The sequence below is a fragment of the Schistocerca nitens genome, chromosome 6 (genome assembly GCF_023898315.1).
Source record: "Schistocerca nitens isolate TAMUIC-IGC-003100 chromosome 6, iqSchNite1.1, whole genome shotgun sequence".
In the NCBI taxonomy this organism is placed as follows: Eukaryota; Metazoa; Arthropoda; class Insecta; order Orthoptera; family Acrididae; genus Schistocerca; species Schistocerca nitens.
The window spans coordinates 143,042,869-143,067,439 of NC_064619.1; the positions used below are offsets into that span (position 1 = coordinate 143,042,869).

General features: G+C 45.3%; 1 protein-coding gene across 2 annotated transcripts in view; it reads right to left on the bottom strand.

The window, feature by feature from the left end:
* LOC126262258 (ERC protein 2-like) overlaps positions 1–24,571 on the bottom strand; it is a 637,007-nt gene that overhangs the window by 280,471 nt on the left and 331,965 nt on the right. The window contains exon 2 of one of the 2 annotated variants that reach the window (XM_049958745.1): positions 7,383–7,737. The exons of the other annotated variant lie outside the window; for it this stretch is intronic. Within the exon in view, the coding sequence (XP_049814702.1) occupies positions 7,684–7,737 (54 nt within the window). The 3' untranslated portion in view covers positions 7,383–7,683. Of the gene's footprint in view, positions 1–7,382; positions 7,738–24,571 lie in introns of those variants that run through there. 2 annotated transcript variants of the gene reach the window in all.

The following is a 24,571-nucleotide window of genomic DNA, read 5'->3' on the forward strand; positions in this document are numbered from 1 at the left end:
AGGCGATCGAAGGAACAGCACTGCCTCTGTTCATTGACCTCTCTTCACCGAAAAACTAATGCACTCGTTACAAGCTTGTCTCTGAGCGCCATTGCTCCACCTTGCTGAAAATATTCATACAGTCGTTCGTCTTCTGTAAGCTGATGCACATGTGGATGAAACAGTTTCTGTACGTACCAGTTGACTTCAACAGTTTGGTAAGAGAGAATCGTGTTACCATGCGAAAGGGAGACATTGCCCACCAAAAACCATTCTTGAGCTTACACAATGGCTCTTCAAAGTACTGATGGAGAGTTTCTGATTCGTGATGGCGCACATTCTGTGAGTTCACAGACCCTGACAGGCTGAACTAGGTCTCATCTGAAGAAATGAAAAACTGATTTTCCGAAGGTCCTAATTCCACTTCACCCAGGAACCACCGGCAGAACTCAACACGTGAAAGTCCGTCTGGACGCTTTACCTCAGCAACAACAGTTAAACTGTAAGGGTAGAGATGCAGGTCCTTTCGATAATATTTCGACAGGATGACCTCTTAATTCCCCCTTGTGCAGATAAAAGGTGTTGACATTTCGCCAGACTTCGTTCAAAGCTTTCCATCACTCGAGCAAAGTTTTCAGGCGTCCTGTGCCATTCTGCCGCTACAATGAGTTGACAAAAGTTATGGTATATCTCCTAATATCGCGTCGGACCTCCTCTTGCCCGACATACTGCAGCGACTCGACGTGGCATGGGCTTCACAAGTCGTTGGACGTCCCCTGCAGATGCTACCTCTACAGAAGTCAATGATTACGAAGTGTTGCTGGTGCAGGATTTTGTGCACAAACTGACCTCTCGATTATGTCCCATACATTTTCGATGCGATTCATGTCGGGCGATCTGAGTGGCCAAACCATTCGCTCGAATTGTCGAACAACTGTGGCCCGATCACATGGCGCATTGTCATCCATAAAAATTCCATCGTTCTTTGGGAACATGAAGTCCATGAATGGCTGGAAATGGTCTCCATGTAGCCGAACATAACCATTTCCAGTTAATTATCGGTTCAGGTCTATGTAAACACAGCCGACAGCATTATGGAGCCACAACCAGCTTGCACGGTGCCTTGCTGAAATCTTGCGTCCATGACATCGTGGGCTCTGTCCCACACTCGAACCCTACGATCAGCTCTTACCAACTGAAATCGGGACTTATCTGACTAGGCCACGGTTTTCAAGTCGACTAGGGTCCAACTGATACTGTCACGAGCCCAGGAGAGGCGCTGCACGCGGTGTCGTGCTGTTAGCAGAGCCACTCGCGTCGGTCGTCTGCTGACATAGTCCACTAACGCCAAATTTCGCCGCACTAAACGGATACTTAATGGATACGTTCATAGTACGCCCCACGTCGATTTCTGTGATGGCTACCGGCCACTGTGTTGTAGGTGCTGAGAAGTAATGCCTGAAATTTGGTATTTTCGCCCCACTCTTGCCACTATGGATCTCGGAACGTATTATGCCTCTAGCTCCAACTGCCATTCCGCGTTCACAATATGTTATTTCCGGTCGTGCGATCGTAATCAAGTCGGACACCTGTTTATATGAATCACCTGACTAAATGACAGCTCCGCCAACGCACTGCCTTTTTATACGTTGTATACGCGATACCACCGCTTCCTGTACATGTGCATAGTGCTATAACATGGCTTTTGCCACCTCATTGCAGACGTTGCTGGACACACCGTCTAAACACTTCCACATTTTGCACAAAACGTTCCACACACGGTTTCTACAAATTGAAGTTCGGATAGCACTTGACTATGAACACGCGCTGTTTTACTGTGAGCACCATTTTGAGTTGCATGCAGCCGGTGACGAGACAAGTCTGCTCCTCTCCCTCTGTCAGACGTAATGACGCAGTGAAGTACTCGGGGTCACTAGCAAACCGGAGATGCAGAAACTGATTGGTGCATTAAATCTCGGCTTCTGTGATGGTCAGTTCTCCTCTCCAACAACAATTGTCAATTCCGCGTTAGTCTTATAAATATTTTGAGACTCAGTTTTATTTTACCCACCCAGTCTGTAATTACACACTGATGAGCCAAAATATTATGACCACTGCTCACCGCGACGCTGCATGCCGCATGGTGGTGATGCGGCCACGTGACGCAGTAAGGAAAGTACATAAGTGGGTCCGACACGGTCGTGGAATCACCCTAGCGAAGATATAGAACGCAAATGGGGAAATCCATTGAGATAAGCAACATTGACAGAGGGGAAATTATTATTGCGCAGAGACTGTGAACCAGTACCTCGAAAACGGCGAAGCTGGTCGAGTGTTCACGTGCTGCTGTCGTCAGCATACACGGAAAGCGGTCGTAGGGCAGTGAAACTACAACTAGGCGCTAAATGGTTGGACGTCCACGACTCTTCACTGAACCTGAGCTTCAGGGGCTTGTCTGCTCTGTGAAGCAAGATATATGGTGATCCGTGGCAACACAATGCTGGTGCGCGCATCGGTGTTTCGGAGCACACCGTTCATCGTTCATTACTGAACTTGGAGCTCCGCAATAGACCACCCCTACGTGTTCACATGTTGACCCAACGACATCGTCAATTACGATTGTAGTGGGCACAGCACCAAATGAATTTGACCGTCGATCAATGGAAACCTGTCGGCTCTTCGGGTAAATCACATTTTTGCTACAGCGTAAATCAGATTGTTGCTACACTATGTAGATGGTCGTCTCCACAAACGCCACTACCGAGATGAACGGCGGCACGAAACGTGCAGCGCGCCATGGATGCAGGCTGGTGGGAGCAGTATTACTATGCTACGGGAGACGTTCTCCTGCACGTACGTGGCATCTCTGCTACTAATCGAGGACACTGTGACAGCTGCGAACCACCTGCATCCCTTCATGCTTGATGTCTTTCACGATACTGACGTCGTCTTTCAGCGGTATACGAGGTGCATTCAAGTTCTAAGGCCTCCGATTTTTTTTCTCCGGACTGGAAAGAGATAGAAACATGCGCATTGTTTTAAAATGAGGCCGCGTTCATTGTCAATACGTCCCAGAGATGGCAGCACCGTACGGCAGATGGAATTTTACCGCCAACGGCGAGAATGAGAACTGTTTTAAATACTTAAAATGGCGACGTTTTCCTTACTTGAACAGCGTGCAATCATTCGTTTTCTGAATTTGCGTGGTGTGAAACCAATTGAAATTCATCGACAGTTGAAGGAGACATGTGGTGATGGAGTTATGGATGTGTCGAAAGTGCGTTCGTGGGTGCGACAGTTTAATGAAGGCAGAACATCGTGTGACAACAAACCGAAACAACCTCGGGCTCGCACAATCCGGTCTGACGACATGATCGAGAAAGTGGAGAGAATTGTTTTGGGGGATCGCCGAATGACTGTTGAACAGATCGCCTCCAGAGTTGGTATTTCTGTGGGTTCTGTGCACACAATCCTGCATGACGACCTGAAAATGCGAAAAGTGTCATCCAGGTGGGTGCCACGAATGCTGACGGACGACCACACGGCTGCCCGTGTGGCATGTTGCCAAGCAATGTTGACGCACAACGACAGCATGAATTGGACTTTCTTTTCGTCGGTTGTGACAATGGATGAGACGTGGATGCCATTTTTCAATCCAGAAACAAAGCGCCAGTCAGCTCAATCGAAGCACACAGATTCACCGCCACCAAAAAAATTTGGGGTAACCGCCAGTGCTGAAAAAATGATGGTGTCCATGTTCTGGGACAGCGAGGGCGTAATCCTTACCCATTGCGTTCCAAAGGGCACTACGGTAACAGGTGCATTATACGAAAATGTTTTGAAGAACAAATTCCTTCCTGCACTGCAACAAAAACGTCCGGGAATGGCCGCGCGTGTGCTGTTTCACCAAGACAACGCACCCGCACATCGAGCTAACGTTACGCAACAGTTTCTTCGTGATAACAACTTTGAAGTGATTCCTCATGCTCCCTACTGACCTGACCTGGCTCCTAGTGACTTTTGGCTTTTTCCAACAATGAAAGACACTCTCCGTGGCCGCACATTCACCAGCCGTGCTGTTATTGCCTCGGCGATTTTCCAATGGTCAAAACAGACTCCTAAAGAAGCCTTCGCCGCTGCCATGGAATCATGGCGTCAGCGTTGTGAAAAATGTGTACGTCTGCAGGGCGATTACGTCGAGAAGTAACGCCAGTTTCATCGATTTCGGGTGAGTAGTTAATTAGAAAAAAAAATCGGAGGCCTTAGAACTTGAATGCACCTCGTAATAGTCCGTGCCTCGGAGCCAGAACCGTGCTACAATGGTTTGAAGACCACTATAGTGAACTCACGTTGATTTCTTGGCGATCAGATTCGCCTGATGTAAATCCTATGGAACCCATGTGGGTCGCTATCGGGCCCCATCACCGCGTACGCAAATCAGCGGCACTTTATTTACGCGAATTACATGACCTGTGCTTAGACATCTAGTGCCACATACTTCCACAAACGTACTAACAAACTGTCGGATCTCTGACACGCAGAATCAGTTACGTATTTCGTTCCAAAGACGGACAAACAATCTGTTAAACATGTGGGCGTAATGTTTTGGCTCATCACGTGTTTCACAGAAACATTAGTGCCGTGCGGAATTTATACCCCTGGATTAAAATATTCTGATAAATTTGTAGGAGTGGCTAATGAAGTGTTCTTTTACTTTGCATTTGAATATCTGGGCATTTTCTGCTTCCTGTCATTGTGCGAGGCTCAGTTAGTGAGTAGCAGATCTCATTTACATAGAGTGACCAAAATAAAACTGGCTTGGACGTAATTGACAGGTGTGATAAGAAGTAAGTTAACCTAGTTAATGAACAGAACTGCTCCTTGGCGCTGTGTGCGATTTATCAAACTGTGAGAGACGCACAGCTACTCTCCCAGCAAGCGATTCCAGGGTTTTGCAGTCGCTCTGCCAGTGTGTGTGGATTACGTGAGTACCCTTCCTCCTCCTAAGTGTGCCGAACGTTAACATCAGAGGCAGAGAGATCAGGCGATCTAGGAGGGCAAGACATTTACTGACTCTCCTCCCTTAACCTAATACCTCATCGAAGGTCATTCTGGAAATGACATAGTTGATGAATTAGAAAGAGGCACACATCATATAAGGAATAATGTTCTTGGTACTTCTGCTGCATTCGGAGTTTGAACCCACAATATAGAAAGCACCATTCAGTGTATCGTCTGGATTTAGGAAAACATCTCAGTTGTTGAACGGAAGACACTGTGCAAGAATTTAACCGTTCATCCATAAAACAATATGGTACTGTGAGTTCAGACTCACTCTACGCCATATGACATCAGTGATAAGAATACGAAATGCACACAGGGGTTCCCCTGTACACCTTCACAGAATCAAAGTTTTAATCTCTCTGTTGTAGTTGTGGTCTTCAGTCCAAAGAACGGTTTCATGCAGCTCTCCATGCTACCGTATTCTGTGCAAGTCTCTTCATCTCCCAGTAATTACTGCAACCTACATCCCTCTGAATATGCTTGCTGTATGCATCCTTTGGTCTCCCTCTGCGATTTTTACTGCCCACGCTTCCCTCCAGTACTAAACTGGTGACCCATTGATGCCTCAGAATATGTCCTACCAATCGATCCCTTCTTTTAGTCAGGTTGTAGCATAAATTTCTCTTGTCCCCAATTCTGTTCAGTACCTCCTCATTAGTTACATGATCTATCCATCTAACCTTCGGCATTCTTCTGTAGCACCACATTTCAGAAGCTTCTATTCTCTTCTTGTCTAAACTGTTTATCGTCCACATTTCACTTCCATACATAACGAAAATCACTTCTCAGAACTTGCGTATCCAAACCACTTATAACTCAGCAGTTATTATTATGCCAAACTACAGGCCAAACTCAGTAAAACTATCGTCATACTCAGAATTGCTCCAACCGAAAGTGTCACAAACACTGCTCGAGAACCTACAATGTACGTACATATTGCAAGAGATTTTTAAGAAACAGGCATTCCGCTGTAAATTTCCTATATGGGAAGACATCGAGCCACAGAAACCTGAAATCAACACAGGGGCACAGTGGCCAACTGCTACTAAAATAAAAAACAATCTGTAGTCATTTACATGGTGTCCTTAATAACGTTCTTAATCCTAAGTTTCCATTACTTAGTTATCTCGAGTAATGAGCTCCATAAAATCTACCACGAATGTCACACGACAGTTAACTACGGTACATTCTCAGTACATGACAGTCACTTTTACTCGATGAAGAACTAATAACGAAGATTGTGTTGCATATTTCGGAGTGACAATTCGTAATCAAGAACTCTGAGACTGATGTGCCGAAAGCGTATCATGTTATGTGTAACGTATCAAACAAAAATTGTAGTTAGGTGGACAATTATATGCAAAGTAAGAATCAAAGTTTTAAAAAAAATCCCCAGAACAATTCGTAAATTAGTGCCTATGTTGCACGAGCGGCGTATGCAGTTGCTTTAGCTAGCTGAAAATATCCGTTCCGTCGTTCTTCACTTCGCTGTTTGGATTACAAAGTTCCGAGTACACTTTTAGGCCCAGGTTTGTTTTGGCTACCAAATATTACTGGAAAATACAACAGATATTGACAGCATACGAAGTCCCCTATGTTACACAGTTTAAGCAGCCGTGAACGATATCTTTCATACCACGTTCGTAAACACGTGGACTAGCCACTTGCACACAATTGTGATGAGACTATCCTTACCTGGAAAATGTCGCGCATGTAGTTCACCTTTAGTAGGTAGTTTTAATGAGAAAATGGTTCAAATGGCTCTGAGCACTATGGGACTTAACATCTGTGGTCATCAGTCCCCTAGAACTTAGAACTACTTAAACCTAACTAACCTAAGGACATCACACACATCCATGCCCGAGGCAGGATTCGAACCTGCGACCGTAGCGGTCACGCGGTTCTAGACTGAAGCGCCTAGAACCGCACGGCCACACCGGCCGGCTTTGTCATACACATACACACACACACACACACACACACAGACACACACACACACACACAGAGAGAGAGAGAGAGAGAGAGAGAGAGAGAGAGAGAATCCAAATGTTTCAGTGAAATCTCCGTTGACGTGACTACTACGAGTCGTGATGGTATCCTGTTCCCGCTAAAAGCTTTCTTTTCCTCTGCTCTGACCCTGGAACGCAAGCCTCCAGTTTCATCCGTTTATACTTGTACTTTCTAATATTAACGATTTTAGTTATTTTTTTCGGTAATATGTGTTCATGAGACTGCCTCACTTTTCGCTAGTTCTATTGGTGCTAGTTACAAAAGGGACGCACGTAACAGCACAAACTGATGGGTGTGTAAGTATTTAAAACAGCGAGTATGCAAGTAGCCGGTAGCTGCATAACAAGGCAAGGCACGCTCTTGGAACACGCAAACGGAGCCTAACCACCGCATACACACAGACAATAAATCCAACGCAAGCCGCCAAGGACTACCCGTGATGGTTTATAAAAACAGAATAGCATATACGTTGCTATTGAAAAGCGCATTCGTAAGCGTGCTGACAAATAAGTAATAAAAAAATACGTGTCTCTACGGCGGTTATCGGCGTCACCTCCACATGAATTAAGATGTCAAAATTCTTTTCTTGGCAGAAAGAGCTATACTCAGGATACTGCATGTATTTGTTACTTACACATATAGACGCTGATTAACAGCACTGCCAGCACACGCAACGATACGCACCTGCAAAAGAAGAGAAAAATGGGTGTATCAGTTTATTTCCCGCTGGTGTCTTTCTGAAAAAGAATTATTTTGTTTAAGAAGAAAGCATGACCCATTAGACACGTACAGTCACTTAACGTCGTCCTTAACTGGGAACAGTCTCTTCCAAATTTTCTAGGTATAGTTCTTGCGAACATCGTCCAATGTAACAAATAAAAATTGTATTGGTTAAAGCTCTCTGGCAGATAAGTGAACTGAACAACTGAGGCGCTGAAGCCCTCAGGGCAGACTCAACAACTGTATATTTCGAGTAAATCGCATATTTGTGAAGTGTTAGCAGGGAGAGCTCAACAACAACTGATTAGGAACTATATACGATTCCACAGTTTACTTACATTCGAAACATTTGGTTGCACATAAAGATCAATAAATATAAGAAAAACAAAAACCATTGTGGAGGTAAAGGTCAGTCGTAATCCAGCTACACGTCATCATGAAGTCACACCTAAATATTTGTGGCCTCACTGTAAAAACTAGATTACTAGTGTTGTATTATGTTTGTAAGGCAAGCGCTGCACGTCAACAGGACATGTGGAAGAAGAGACTGTAAATCTTTCAATTCCGCCGGTCGTACATGGATTGGCGAATCGTACAGTGGGCTTAAGCTCTGGCTCTGAGCTCCATGGGACTTAACATCTGAGGTCATCAGTCCCCTGGGCTTAAGCGTTCCTTCCTAAGGTCGAACTTCTGCTGAAGTTTGTGAGACCACTCTCTTGCCTTCTGAAGTTTCATTCTCACTTTTGCATCAACTCTGCCGTAACTACTGTGGACATAAAATCCCTCTTTATATATTATACTGTGTTGTTAAATTCTCTCTTCTGCATCTTTCACCAATTCAGTGGCGATTTTGTGATACATTTTTGCAAATCAGAGAAATCTCCGGAGCTGAATTACTGTAAACGATGTTTCTTACGACATTTCTCTATGATGAATTAATTGTGTTCTCTATAGTAAGCCGGCCGAAGTGGCCGTGCGGTTCTAGGCGCTGCAGTCTGGAACCGCGAGACCGCTACGGTCGCAGGTTCGAATCCTGCCTCGGGCATGGATGTGTGTGATGTCCTTAGGTTAGTTAGGTTTAAGTAATTCTAAGTTCTAGGGGACTGGTGACCTCAGAAGTTGAGTCCCAAAGTGCTCAGAGCCATTTGAACCATTTCTCTATAGTAAACATCAAAGCGTTGTTTCGCTTTTTCGATATTACCAAAATAACACACACACACAGACACACACACACACACACACACACACCGTAAACAAAAATGAACATAAGTTCGGAATGTTTGTGCTTGCATGTAAGCTGGCTGGAATGTACATTATCGGAATGAATTAGTAGTGGATATCAGGATGCAATGCAAATATCCTAAAACGTAAAGATATTTTCGTTCCGTGTGCGTTTCTCTAATTATACCTAAATGACTGATATTTTCACCAGCACTATGATCACAGCTTCTGGCTGCACGTGGAAAATAATGTTTCTGTAGCACGTCCATCTGATGATGATGCTCCCGTGGGTCGAAAACTAGTTTGTACTACAATAAATCGCAAAAAATTGAAAAAGCGTTTCGTTGCTTATGATACGTACATTAACCGTCAATTTAAATCTCAGTTCGTCGCGCAGGGTAGAAGCACCGTCTGAGGCGATTTGCCACGGCTCGTGCGGGTCCGCCCGTCGGAGGTTCGAGTCCTCCCTCGGGCATGGGTGTGTGTGTTGTACTTAGCGTAAAAAAAAAAAAAAACCCTCTCAGTTGCAGTTCGTCATCTACAGTGGATATAATAAATAAATTAACCACCTATTCACAGAAGGCAGCACGTAATGTTCTTAATCGTGTGTTGGTGTAAGAGAATAACGCAGAATTCCCGCTGCAGCCTCTTGACTAGGCTGCGCGGCCTCCGCGCTCAGCTGTTTCTGCCTGTGGGACGGGCGGTGATGTCTGCGCTGACACAAGGCGTCTGGACGGTGTCCACACCGCAGCGGCGCGTGGGCCAGCCGTAGCAGCGCGCTGACAGTTCCTCGTGTCGCCGTCAGCTGCCTGTCAGCGGTCAGGTCCTTCGGGCTCGGTTCCGAACTGACAGCCAGTAATGGAAACCAACCCGTCTGCAGGTTTACTAATCATCTGTGAAATTATTCATTCTGCAGGTTGTTGTATTCATTTCTGTGAGAGGTCTATGCGACATCTCGCCTGTTCTCATTATTTCTACATCTACATCTACATCTACATCTACATGACTACTCTGCAATTCACATTTAAGTGCTTGGCAGAGGGTTCGTCGAACCACAATCATACTATCTCTCTACCATTCCACTCCCGAACAGCGCGCGGGAAAAACGAACACCTAAACCTTTCTGTTCGAGCTCTGATTTCTCTTATTTTATTTTGATGATCATTCCTACCTATGTAGGTTGGGCTCAACAAAATATTTTCGCATTCGGAAGAGAAAGTTGGTGACTGAAATTTCGTAAATAGATTTCGCCGCGACGAAAAACGTCTTTGCTTTAATGACTTCCATCCCAATTCGCGTATCATATCTGCCACACTCTCTCCCCTATTACGTGATAATACAAAACGAGCTGCCCTTTTTTGCACCCTTTCGATGTCCTCCGTCAATCCCACCTGGTAAGGATCCCACACCGCGCAGCAATATTCTAACAGAGGACGAACGAGTGTAGTGTAAGCTGTCTCTTTAGTGGACTTGTTGCATCTTCTAAATGTCCTGCCTATGAAACGCAACCTTTGGCTCGCCTTCCCCACAATATTATCTATGTGGTCTTTCCAACTGAATTTGTTCGTAATTTTAACACCCAAGTACTTAGTTGAATTGACAGCCTTGAGAATTGTACTATTTATCGAGTAATCGAATTCCAACGGATTTCTTTTGGAACTCATGTGGATCACCTCACACTTTTCGTTATTTAACGTCATCTGCCACCTGCCACACCATACAGCAATCTTTTCTAAATCGCTTTGCAACTGATACTGGTTTTCGGATGACCTTACTAGACGGTAAATTACAGCATCATCTGCGAACAACCTAAGAGAACTGCTCAGATTGTCACCCAGGTCATTTATATAGATCAGGAACAGCAGAGGTCCCAGGACGCTTCCCTGGGGAACACCTGATATCACTTCAGTTTTACTCGATGATTTGCCGTCTATTACTACGAACTGCGACCTTCCTGACAGGAAATCACGAATCCAGTCGCACAACTGAGACGATACCCCATAGGCCCGCAGCTTGATTAGAAGTCGCTTATGACGAACGGTGTCAAAAGCTTTCCGGAAATCTAGAAATACGGAATCAACTTGAGATCCCCTGTCGATAACGGCCGTGACTTCGTGCGAATAAAGAGCTAGCTGCGTTGCACAAGAACGATGTTTTCTGAAACCATGCTGATTACGTATCAACAGATCGTTCCCTTCGAGGTGATTCATAATGTTTGAATACAGTATATGCTCCAAAACCCTACTGCAAACCGACGTCAATGATATAGGTCTGTAGTTCGATGGATTACTCCTACTACCCTTCTTAAACACTGGTGCGACCTGCGCAATTTTCCAATCTGTAGGTACAGATCTATCGGTGAGCGAGCGGTTGTATATGAGTGCTAAGTAGGGAGCTATTGTATCAGCGTAATCTGAAAGGAACCTAATCGGTATACAATCTGGACCTGAAGACTTGCCTTTATCAAGCGATTTGAGTTGCTTCGCAACCCCTAAGGTATCTACTTCTAAGAAACTCATGCTAGCAGCTGTTCGTGTTTCAAATTCTGGAATATTCCATTCATCTTCTCTGGTGAAGGAATTTCGGAAAACTGCGTTCAATAACTCCGCTTTAGTGGTACAGTCGTCGGTAACAGTACCATCGGCACTGCGCAGCGAAGGTAGTGACTGCGTCTTGCCGCTTGTGTACTTTACATGATTCAAGCACGTCCTGTATCTGCCATGCACCCTTTGAGATTGCAGCCCACCCCGTACTTTCCCGAGGCCTTCTAACCTAAAAAACCGCCCAGTCCACGCCACACAGCCTCCGCTACCCGTGTAGCCGCCAGCTGAGTGTAGTGAACTCCTGACCTATTCAGCGGAACCCGAAACCCGACCACCCTATGGCGCAAGTCAAGGAATCTGCAGCCAACACGGTCGCAAAAACAATCTGAGCCTCTGATTCAGACCCTCCACCCGGCTCTGCACCAAAGGTCCGCAGTCGGTTCTGTCAACGATGCAGATGGTGAGCTCTGCCTTCATCTCGTAAGCAAGACCGGCAGCCTTCACCAAATCAGATAGCCGCTGGAATCCAGAGAGAATTTCCTCAGATCCAAAGCGACACACCTCATTAGTGCCGACATGTGCCACCACCTGCAGCTGGCTGCACCCTGTGCTCTTCATGGCATCCGGAAGGACCCTTTCCACATCAGGAATGACTCCACCCGGAATGCACACGGAGTGCACACTGGATTTCTTCCCCTCCTTAGCCGCCATATTCCTAAGGGGCCCCATTACGCGCCTAACATTGGAGCTCCCAACTACCAATAAGCCCACCCTCTGTGATTGCCCGGGCCTTGAAGACTGAGAATCATCCTCTGAAACAGGGCAGGCAGCTGCATCTGGCTCAGCCAGAGACTGTGCCTGAAACCTGTTTGTCAGACGCACCGGGGAGGCTTTCTGATCAGCCTCCGGGGACGTCTTTCGCTGCCTGCCACGCCCTGGAACGACCTCCCAATCAACCACTGGCGAGGGCTCAGCCCCACTGCGGACAGCAACCGGGGCAACCACAGCGGCAGACCGATCTGGGGACAGACGGACGAGGTTGATATCCCCGTGATACCCAAGTCCGGCTCCCCACAGTGGTGCCCATTGGCAACAGCCTCAAGCTGCGCGACCAAAGTCAGCGCCGCTTGCAACTGTGAGCGAAGGGATGCCAACTCAGCCCTCATCCGAACACAGCAATCACAGTCCCTGTCCATTCTAATCGATGTTGAACAACAGCTACTGAAACACGAGTCAGTGCCTAGATAACGCAAGGGAAACACGCAAAGAATGTATTAACTAACCTGTACAAATGCCTAACGACTGCGCTACAATCTGCCTGAATTTACGATTACAGTAACTAAAACTCGAAATTACACCTCCTATACGAAACTCACACGCAATTTAAGTAATAATCTACGAAGTAAACACTAAAGCGCGATGCTACAACTCTAAAATACTATAATACGCCCGAAATGTATGAATTAAACAATGCAAGTACCCAAAAACACGCAAAGAAATTAAGAATTAAACTATGTAACAAATAAGTAAGCTAGGGGTATACGACTTGCTGCTGCAGCTGCTTATGCAACGGCGGCAGGGAGCACACATTACATTTACGTGTGACGATAATACACTCCTGGAAATGGAAGAAAGAACACATTGACACCGGTGTGTCAGACCCACCATACTTGCTCCGGACACTGCGAGAGGGCTGTACAAGCAATGATCACACGCACGGCACAGCGGACACACCAGGAACCGCGGTGTTGGCCGTCGAATGGCGCTAGCTGCGCAGCATTTGTGCACCGCCGCCGTCAGTGTCAGCCAGTTTGCCGTGGCATACGGAGCTCCATCGCAGTCTTTAACACTGGTAGCATGCCGCGACAGTGTGGACGTGAACCGTATGTGCAGTTGACGGACTTTGAGCGAGGGCGTATAGTGGGCATGCGGGAGGCCGGGTGGACGTACCGCCGAATTGCTCAACACGTGGGGCGTGAGGTCTCCACAGTACATCGATGTTGTCGCCAGTGGTCGGCGGAAGGTGCACGTGCCCGTCGACCTGGGACCGGACCGCAGCGACGCACGGATGCACGCCAAGACCGTAGGATCCTACGCAGTGCCGTAGGGGACCGCACCGCCACTTCCCAGCAAATTAGGGACACTGTTGCTCCTGGGGTATCGGCGAGGACCATTCGCAACCGTCTCCATGAAGCTGGGCTACGGTCCCGCACACCGTTAGGCCGTCTTCCGCTCACGCCCCAACATCGTGCAGCCCGCCTCCAGTGGTGTCGCGACAGGCGTGAATGGAGGGACGAATGGAGACGTGTCGTCTTCAGCGATGAGTGTCGCTTCTGCCTTGGTGCCAATGATGGTCGTATGCGTGTTTGGCGCCGTGCAGGTGAGCGCCACAATCAGGACTGCATACGACCGAGGCACACAGGGCCAACACCCGGCATCATGGTGTGGAGAGCGATCTCCTACACTGGCCGTACACCACTGGTGATCGTCGAGGGGGACACTGAATAGTGCACGGTACATCCAAACCGTCATCGAACCCATCGTTCTACCATTCCTAGACCGGCACGGGAACTTGCTGTTCCAACAGGACAATGCACGTCCGCATGTATCCCGTGCCACCCAACGTGCTCTAGAAGGTGTAAGTCAACTACCCTGGCCAGCAAGATCTCCGGATCTGTCCCCCATTGAGCATGTTTGGGACTGGATGAAGCGTCGTCTCACGCAGTCTGCACGTCCAGCACGAACGCTGGTCCAACTGAGGCGCCAGGTGGAAATGGCATGGCAAGCCGTTCCACAGGACTACATCCAGCATCTCTACGATCGTCTCCATGGGTGAATAGCAGCCTGCATTTCTGCGAAAGGTGGATATACACTGTACTAGTGCCGACATTGTGCATGCTCTGTTGCCTGTGTCTATGTGCCTGTGGTTCTGTCAGTGTGATCATGTGATGTATCTGACCCCAGGAATGTGTCAATAAAGTTTCCCCTTCCTGGAACAATGAATTCACGGTGTTCTTATTTCAATTTCCAGGGGTGTATATTCTTACCATACGACTCAAATTCTATAACCAATGTATAGTATGACAGTTGCCAAGACCATAGAAGGAGAACAGACACGTCAGTGACCACTGTATGGGAATTTCATAATTGTGTGAAAAAAAATGGGGCACGAGGGAGATTTGAACGTGGATATCCCACTTTGCAGTCCAACGCCGTAGCCACATAACCACGACGCTGTGATTTTTGCAATTAGCTCGGCGTTGCACATCTTGAGCTTGGACCGTTACCGTTTCTATTTTGCTTCTTTTTTTCGCAATACAGTACACCTTCTTCCTGTTTTCGTGCTTGATCTGTGTTCAGTTATTGACGGGATATCCATTGGGTAATTTTACTACTGTATCTGAGGGGGGGGAGTGCGATGAGCAGTTTCCCTTGTGAGGTACTGGCGGAAGTGAAGCTATGAGGACCGGCCGTGATGACTGCCTATAATGTATAGCTCATTCGGTGAAACTATTGCCCGCGAAAGGCAAGTTTCTGGTTCCACGCTCTGTCTGACATACAATTTCAATCCCTCCAAAAGTTTCAAAACATCTCACTCCGCTACAGAATAAAAGATTCACTCTCGTCTCATTATAATCGTTCGCGGTACCCAAACAGCGGAGCCCTGGTTGTTATGTTTTTTTTAGTTTCGAAACGCATTCGATACGGTTTCGCAGCGATTAAACTACATACTTGCTTACAGAATACTGCAACAGGTACGTAACTAAACCGAAATACTGGCAGCTAAACACCACTACATGTAATAAGATGGCCGGCCGAGGTGGCCGAGCGGTTCTAGGCGCTACAGTCTGGAGCCTCGCGACCGCTACGGTCGCAGGTTCGAATCCTGCCTCGGGCATGGATGTGTGTCATGTCCTTAGGTTAGTTAGGTCTAAGTAGTTCTAAGTTCTAGGAGACTGATGACTTTAGAAGTTAAGCCCCATAGTACTCAGAGCCATTTGAACCATTTTGTAATAAGATGGGCGTAAATACACAAAAAGATCCTACACCTTTTGACAACACGATCTACGAACATCACTAGCGACTCTCCCATTCGTCAAGTGTGTTAGAGTATCTGTATCTCTAGCAACGTAGCGCCGAACGACCACGCCTACACGCGGAGACGGAAAATCCGGGGCCCTTGACAAGTTAAACTAATGGAACTGATGAAAAAACAGCTGTTTGCTGTGTACGTGAGAAAGCTTCAAGGAATTCCGCAATATGGGATGCTACAAGAACGGCCCTGTCCGCCGCGGAGGTTTCAGTACCAATGAGCGTATTGGTTGAAGAAACTGGCCTTACAGTGTTCGAACAAAAATATGGAAACACTGCGAGCACTACATGTTTGAACGTAAATGCCTGCAGGTTGCGTTTCTGTATTTGACTACGAACGGCACCTGTGCAATGTCCTGCGCACGTTGCAAGTGTCAGCAGTCGTCAGAACATTATTCTGTGTAGTTTTGAGTGCACTGTGTCGGAGCTAAGTGAATTCGAATATCGGCAAATTGTTGGTGCTCGTATGGCAAGTGCTTCTGTAACCAAGGTAGCCGAAGTTTTTGGTGTTTCAAGAGTCACCGTGTCGAAGATCTATGCCGCACACAGGAAACGTGGAAGACATCATCTGCTAAGTGACAGCGCGCACGAAAGTCTCAACGTGGACGAAAATGTGTGTTGAGTCATCGTGACAGAGGTCTTTGACGAGGATTACGACGAAAAATAATAGGTCAACAGCTACAAAAGTAACTGAAGAACTGAATGTCAAACTCGCGAACCCTGTCAGGGCCAACGCAACACGAAAGGAACTTCATAAGGTGGAATTACAAGGCGAGATGGAACTCCAAAACCACATATTAGTGGCGCAAACGCGTGTAACAGAAAAACGTGGTCTCGAAGCCATAAAACCTGGACTACAGAGCAATGGAGGAAAGTCATTTTGTCGGATGAGTCTTGTTTCATAATGTTTCCAACTTCTGGCCAAGTTTATGTCCCAACAGTGGAAGATGACGGGGATTCGGCGATGGTTTGGGCAGCCATATCGTGTTATTCCATGGGCACTATGGCTTCCCTGCAAGCTCGTATTATTGCCAAGGATTATGTCACCATTTTGGCAGATCAAGTACATTCCACAGTACACTGTTTGTTCCCCAATGGTGATGCTGCAGAACGACAGGGCCCCTGTTGACAGAGCTCGCATCACCCCTGACTGGCTTTGTGAGCATGAGGATGAACTCTCGCGTCTCACCTGGCCATTCCAGTCATCAGATCACACTCGTATTGAGCCTTTGGAGAGAAGTATGAGTGATCGTTACCTGAACGTGCCACTATTTTGCAGAACGAATGGTATAAGGTTCGCTTGAAAACCATGCAGAAGCTGTATATATCCATTCTGAGACGACTAGAAGCTGTTTTGAATGTCTACGTGTTTCCAACACCGTATCAGGCATGTTAATGTGTTGTTTCTTCGGTGTTTTCCTATGTTTGTCCAACCCCTATACATTCGTATATTCGGCAGCGGCAGTTTTCAAATCTCCATCTGGCAGCTCAGTTTTAGGATCCAAGCCCTGAGGCTGTTTCTTATACATACCACAGGCGATTTCTTCGGCCACCATTCCCAGTCAAGCTAATATTCCGTCTATAGTGATCTCGACCTGATGTTGATCTCTAACTTGCGTTCCCTCCGTTTTAACTATCTCCACAGTCATGTCACACTACAACAGCACATTGTAAGCTCTGCTGATATGTGACCCGAAACATTGTGATGCGGAGTGTAACCTCGGCTGTCAATGGCAGTTAACGCAAGCAACATTGACGGCTATTGATTTGGTTATGCCCTCCGCCTCGTGATTTACACAAACAATAAGTATCAGCACAGTCATAGCCCCTACGAAAAGTAGACTAATTAGAAATTCAAATCTCCTAAACATACTGCATAGCGCACAAAAGTAAAATATGCGTAACTTAGAAAATGTTCGCTTGGTTTCGAGAATGTCACGAATGAGCTAGTTGTTATCTGTGCAGTCCATCCTATGTAACTAATCGAATCTGGACACCCAGTTGAAGTTTGCTCATGAATTCATTTTCACGTAGTGTTATTAAGAATGAGAACGTTCATCTTAGTGACAACATTAACACTTGTACGAAGACTGCCATTTTACTTATCACGGAAATAAAATGGAGATTGCAACTTAGCTTTTCTACATGTTGTGTGCATAAGAGGCACCGCCATTGGCGGTTCGTATTATTGTGTATATATTTATTTCTGACTGCCGCTGACAGTGGAAGAATTTATGGGCGCTCACTGGTCCTCAAGATCTCATCTAAGTGTATCGTACAGAATATTCATTCTGATACCAGAAACGGATAATTTGTAACCGTAACCGGTTAATAATTTTCGTTGATTGTAGTTCTAGTCAGTCTAGCACTTTCCCACAGCAATGAATCTGTTGTGCAAATGTGCTGGAAGCATTTCCTGGGTGCGTGGATTGTTTCAGTTTTTGCATAAATACGCTATTTTATAAAATGTGTTACCATTGTATGCAGCTTTAAATTCCACTTTCGGCTTTAAGTATTTTCTCGTATAACGATCTGTTAGTAGCAGAATCCGTCACCTTCTGTCCATTTTCTGTCTCGTTTGTCATCGAGCTACGTACTCCAGCATTTTAAGGGCAAAATAAAGTGGTCAGCAGCGATAAAAGTGAAAAACACGAAAGCTGCAACACAGACAGACATGACACACTTGCAACAAGTGATAAGTCAGCCACACACATAAAAAAGTCTTTAGTGTTATGAGTTTCCAGTGTGGATTAGCTCTGAGGTCATTGCCATGTTACTGGCAACGAGCACCAGTGAGCATATTATTACTTTAAATATAAAGGTCATTTCAGTCAATGCTCACATAAATTGTTTTGTGGAATTTTGAGTAAAAAAAAATCACAAAACTGTAACAGCGCTTCTAGACGGAATTTCAATGCAATTAAGGCTAAATGGCAAGCTTATACACACAATGTTGCTATACTCAATGTTAAAATGTGTGTGAAATCTTACGGGACTTAACTGCTAAGGTCTTCACTCCCTAAGCTTACACACTAATTAACCTAAATTATCCTAAGGACAAACACACACATCCATGCCCGAGGGAGGACTCGAACCTCCGCCGGGACCAGCCGCACAGTCCATGACTGCAGCGCCTAAGACCGCTCGGCTAACCCCGCGCGGCTGTTGCTATACTGTCACAGAACTTGACACACGCAGTTCCTCAGGTAAATTCTATTGAAAAAGTAGTTAACATAACTGGTCTTGGAATTTCAGCTCGGAAAATTATGACAAACACAAAAAATTCAGTAAAACATATAGGAACACAATGCAAGGAGTGGTCAAAAGTATGGAAATAACAAAACGCAACTCATTACATGCCTAATATGGTGTAGGAAACCGTTGGCATTCAGAAGAGATCCGAGTCGTCTCGGAGTGGATAACTACAGGTCCCGTATGGTATTCAAGGGAATTTTATACCATTCTTCCTGCAAAATAGTGGCACGCTGAGGTAACGATGATGGAGGTAAATAGCGGTCGCTCATCCTTCTCTGCAAATGAGACCACGTAGGGTCAATAAAATTGAGATATGGTGGCCAGGGTAGATGCGACAGTTCATCCTCGTTCACAAACGGTGCGAGCTATGTGAACAGGAGCGCTGTAGTCTTGGAACACTAGCATCTCCATTGGGTAACTTTGTTGGGATGGATGTGATCAGCCAAAATGGTCACATAATGCTTGGCAGTAATAAGATCTTTCAGAGTAACCATCGGCCGCATGGAATACCACGATACAGCTGCTCAAATCATCACCTGACCCCAACATTGTGTCATACTTGGCAGCGAGCAGTCTGCATCATAGTCTTGGACCGGCGTACTCCAGGCGTAAACTCGGTCAAACGTCGGAAGCAGTGAAACAAGGCTCATCCGAGCAAATGACATTCCTCCATTGCTCCATAGTGCAGGTTTTATGGCTTCGGCACCACGTTTCCCCGATACAGGCATTTACATCACTAATCAGTGCTTTTGGAATTCCCAGCTTTCCCTTCTCCCTTGTTTTGGTGCCCACAGGGCTTGCGAGTGCGACATTCGGTTCTGCAGTGGCATTTGCAGCTTATTTTTCGTCACAATCCTCTTCGATGACCGTCCCTGACGCTTACTCAACACACACTTTCGTCCGCGTTGTTGAGTTAGTGGGAGATGTTTCTTCGCTGTCCCTATATGCGGTAGAAATCTTTGATACGGTGCCTCTTAAAGCACAAAACACTTTGTCTATCTTTGTTACAGAAGCACTGACCATACGAGCACCAACAATTTTCCCACGTTAGCTCCGACATGATGCACTCACAACTACACTGACCACTGCTGACACTTCCGACGTCTTGAGGACATGGCACAGGTGCAATTCATGGTCAAATACAACGTCGTAAGCTGTAGGCTTGGATAGCATCTGCGTCTATGTCCAAGCGTGTACTTCTCGCGGTGTTTCCACAGTTTTCTCCACTCCTATAGGTAATACATCATGAGTAAGTTTATTTTGAAAAACCTGTAGAGCAGAATGGACTAGAAATTTTGCAATAGATGTATTAGTCAGTAAACTGAAAGAGTACATGGTTTAACTAAAAGTATCTACAACTAGAAATGCATATCTAGAGACACAAAACTAAAACACTGCACAGCAATGGTAAGACTACAATTTTTATATGCATGCGAATACTAAGCAATGAAGTATAACATAGACAGAATAGAGACAGGTCTACTTGAAAGGCGGATTCTTAGAAAAATAATGCAATACACACTACAGATGATTGGGAAAGGAAGAGTAATGGGAAGATCAACCAAAATGTATGGAATATATCAGAAGTCTTAGCAAAGTGAAGGTTAATTCTCTTCGGACAATTCGAGGGAATAAATGATAACACGCGAATGACACAGATATTGCCTTATGTCTGGAAAACGCGTCAACAACAGCATGAATCACAGAAATAAAAATAACTGGGAAGAAACATAAAGTAATCGGGAATGACAGGTAGAAACTGTTTTAAGAATAACATACTAAATTTAGAAGACTTTCAATGCACAAATAATAATCAATCAGGTGTAACATGGACAGAAGAAAGGAAAAGACAAATGGCGAGACGATGAGCACCTACTAGAAAGATAGGAAACAGCAACAAAGAACGACGAGGAACTGAAGTTGTTACCTGATTCTAGTGGGCAAATATGAAGGTTGGAAAAAAAGTTTCGTTTCAGTGAGAGTCAATATGGCTTTCAATTGAGGTACAGACAGGACGGGCAGTCAGAAGGCAGCAAATGTTCTGGGAACGATTCGGAACATGGCTCAGTGGAAACGGACAGTGCAATACACAGTTCTGTCGTCGATGGTGCAGTAAGACATGACTGGGATTACTTCGAAAGCAGCCTCGTGTATGCTGTGACGGTACAAACCCCCGTTACTATATGAATAGGTCTAGTATGCAGGGATTGCTTTGTGGAGAGCGAGCGATGCGGCAGTGGATTGTGGTCAGCAATATGCACCTTCTGAAAGATCGATCTTTATTTTAAGTCACGAGACGCAAAAGTTATAGTAACCTCAAAATCGGTTAATATCGCGAATACTGAAAGATTAATAAAAATAGTAAATAACAACTTACAGGGATGAGCGAGCGCTCATTAAAAACGTCTCATCATAGCGGATTGAGTGCCGTAGTCATATGCTAAGATTCATAAATAATCAAGCTCGTAAAGAGCAATAAACAAAGTTTGATGGGAAATTGTTTATAAAATTAAACAGAAAATTCATTACGTAAAGAACGGCACTATATAATATTTTGGGTGGCATCAAACGTATTTTAAACTAGTTAAGTTATACTATACACTTAACTTGCAATAGGTTTCATTGTTTGCAAATTATTATTAACATTTATTGCCCATAATCAATTAATTATTATAGATATGAAGATTTTGAACAGCGCAATGTGTAGATCGCTATAGATTACGTCTAAAAACAGTGCTATAAGCAGTTCTATGTTAAAACTTTGCAGCACAGATGTAAACATTTGTAAAAACTAAAACTTGATTTACGGGCACTAGAATAATCCTAGAAATTAATGTAACATAGCAGATCAGATATACTTTTTATCGCGGTTCCGATGGTGTACTTATTTCTGTTGAGGGATGTATGTGTCAAAATTTGTAACCTTAACTGGTGAGATTGGTACTTGCATAACCAGGGGGCGTAGACATCCGAGCCTATATAAGAGAGCGGCCATCTTGGCCAGGGTTCAGTCGTTGGTCAGTCGTTTGGGAGGGTGGGTGGCGAGCGAGCCCCACTTGATTTTTTTTTCGCGACGATTTATTTGGACAAAGAGTATTGTTTAATAGTGCAAGTGTGCATGCACATATTTGGTGAACTGGAAGTGCTACGATTATTTGGGTGAGTAAGAATTACGAGGTATACATCGGCGTAAGTGAACATGTGGCGATATGTGATTTCGCGCCAAAACTGCTAGAACAAAGAGGACAATGGGACTTGTGGTTCTGTTCGAGTTTGTTGAGTAACATTCGATCATAGCAGCCTACATTACTGCTATTGGGGGCTCGGAGTCAAATTATTATTAAAGTAAAACTGTAAACCGTCTCACCAGTGCTAATTTCATTGTGTGAAACAAAAGGACGACGTCAATAAATAGTGTTGAACTGTGTCGTGAAAAATGATTTTGCTATAATAATCGCCTAATTTTTGTTCCCTGGCATAAACTGTACTCATGTCTGAGTGAATATTAATTCAAAAACTGTAACTAATGCGCTGGTGGGGAACAGTGAAATAATACACCAAGTGTGGAATTGATCCCCTGAGACTTACGTGAGGGCCAAAATTTGCTGTAACATTTTTTAACGCACATTTGTATATGCACATTCGTGTGAACTCTTCAACCGCACTTATTTTCCGCCCCGTCGCAATGCACAATGTTTTTTTATAGTACTGCATATTTTAAAAGGTGGTACTATGGTCCATCGAAATATAGAAAACAAAACGGTTAGAACAGAAGAGATACGTTTCACAGTAGAGAAGATGAACAAGTATTCGTAGCTCTTAAGAGATGCATTTTAGAGACCATGTTTATTGGAGTTTTTTTTCCTTGTTTGATCTATGGTACGACTTCTCAAAATATGGAATACCTTTTCCTTTAACACCCCGTATAGAGCCGGTTTAAAGCTGACGGATTATGCTGGATGGCTGCTCGGCTGAAGCGCGCTTTCGTGGCCCTGTGCACCCGCCAATGAGGTTGGGTGCGGCAGGTGATGTGCCCAATTTCGGTGGGACGAGTGGCTCGGATGCCATTGAGAATGAAGATACTACACTAATCCAGCAGTAGGACAGGAGGGAAGATTAAGATTCAGCGGCCTGTCGATGATGAGGTCATTAGAGGCGGAGCACAATTTCAGATCGGCGAAGGATGGGGATATAAGGGAAAAATCTAAATCTGAATCGTCAAACGGGGATTTGAATCCGCCGTTCTCCCAAATACGAGTCCAGGGCCTCACGACTGCGCCGCCTCTCTCGCCGGTACGAAGGGGAGATCTTTCGCAACGACAGCCGCCACGTTTGCACCAGACATCAGGTAATCGGTCAGAGTACCATCTCTACATGAGAAGTGAGAGCACCTCCTAACTGCCCCCACCCGCACATTTCGCTGGAGGCGCAACGCATGCCTGGAGATAAAGTTTGCCAGACACTCTGCAGCCAAGCATTCTTCCGCCTGAGCTCCACAGGCTACGCGTAGCATTTGTCAGTATGACATGTGGCTTCTGGAGAGCCGTCCAGCAGACGGGATCAGTTTAATGCCGATCGGGTCCATCAGTCATGTCAGACGAATTAGTTCCGGAGCATGATGGGGCTCTTCAGTAAGAAGCAACGGATGATGGAGGATAAGTGGTTTTCAGCGGCTGGCAATGTCTGCAGATCAAAATGTCGAATCGACTACGTCACATTTGAGGCATGACCACTGTGCAGTGTTTCCAATTCGCTTCCGCTACGATATCATAACCAAGTAATACGGGTATGTTATGGAATTTTGAGCCCGCCACTCCCGGATACTTCTTGTTACAATGTCGACATCCAATCACCCAACAATGTTTGAAGTTTCAGAGGCAGCGTAATAGGTTTTATTCCAATGTATAGCATTCCCATGCGACTGTGATAATTAAAATTTATCTTCGAATTAGGTGGAAGCATTGAAGGAGCTACAGTATTTCCGTTGCTGTCCGAACGTGTTCCGCCACGAGAGGTTCTTCGACTGGTGCCTCTGCAATTTCTTGTCAAGAGTAAAGAATGCCTGTAAATGTGAGCTCGCATGTTTCGTTGGCGGGATGTGTCATGTGCAGGTCGATTACGCCCTAATCACTGTATCAGGCTTAAAATAATTAAAACCGAAAACGGAGAAAATGTTACATATGGACTGTGTGCCATAGTGTTTGCCAAGAACAGAAAAATAAATTAATTTATACTGGAGGATGAAGCAGACGCTTCTCCATTCTTCGCGTTAGAAATTGAAATAATTATAGATTACGTATACTACGCATCATCTACACGTTCCAATATTTGGAGGTACTCGACACGTCCAAATAGCGTCAGCTTTCCGATCAGTCTGTGCTGTGTGTCTTTCACAAGCCAAACTATGTATACTAATTAGCACGCGGTCTGAGTTCCTCTTTGGCGCAACGGCCGCTATGTATATTTGTAATGTTCTGAATCAGTTTGTGCTGGCTCCTTTTCGTTGCGTAAACTACTTTCTAGTGTCCTCCTGCCTACAGGATTTACTGCATTAGCAAAATCAAAAAAGGAGATTATCTATTTTCTATATCATATGGTAGAATGCAGCCTGCACTTCTGGCTGTTCCCGCGAAATTTCTATTTCAAGCGCAGTAGTCTACATTCATTAGGACTTTCTTAACTTACCG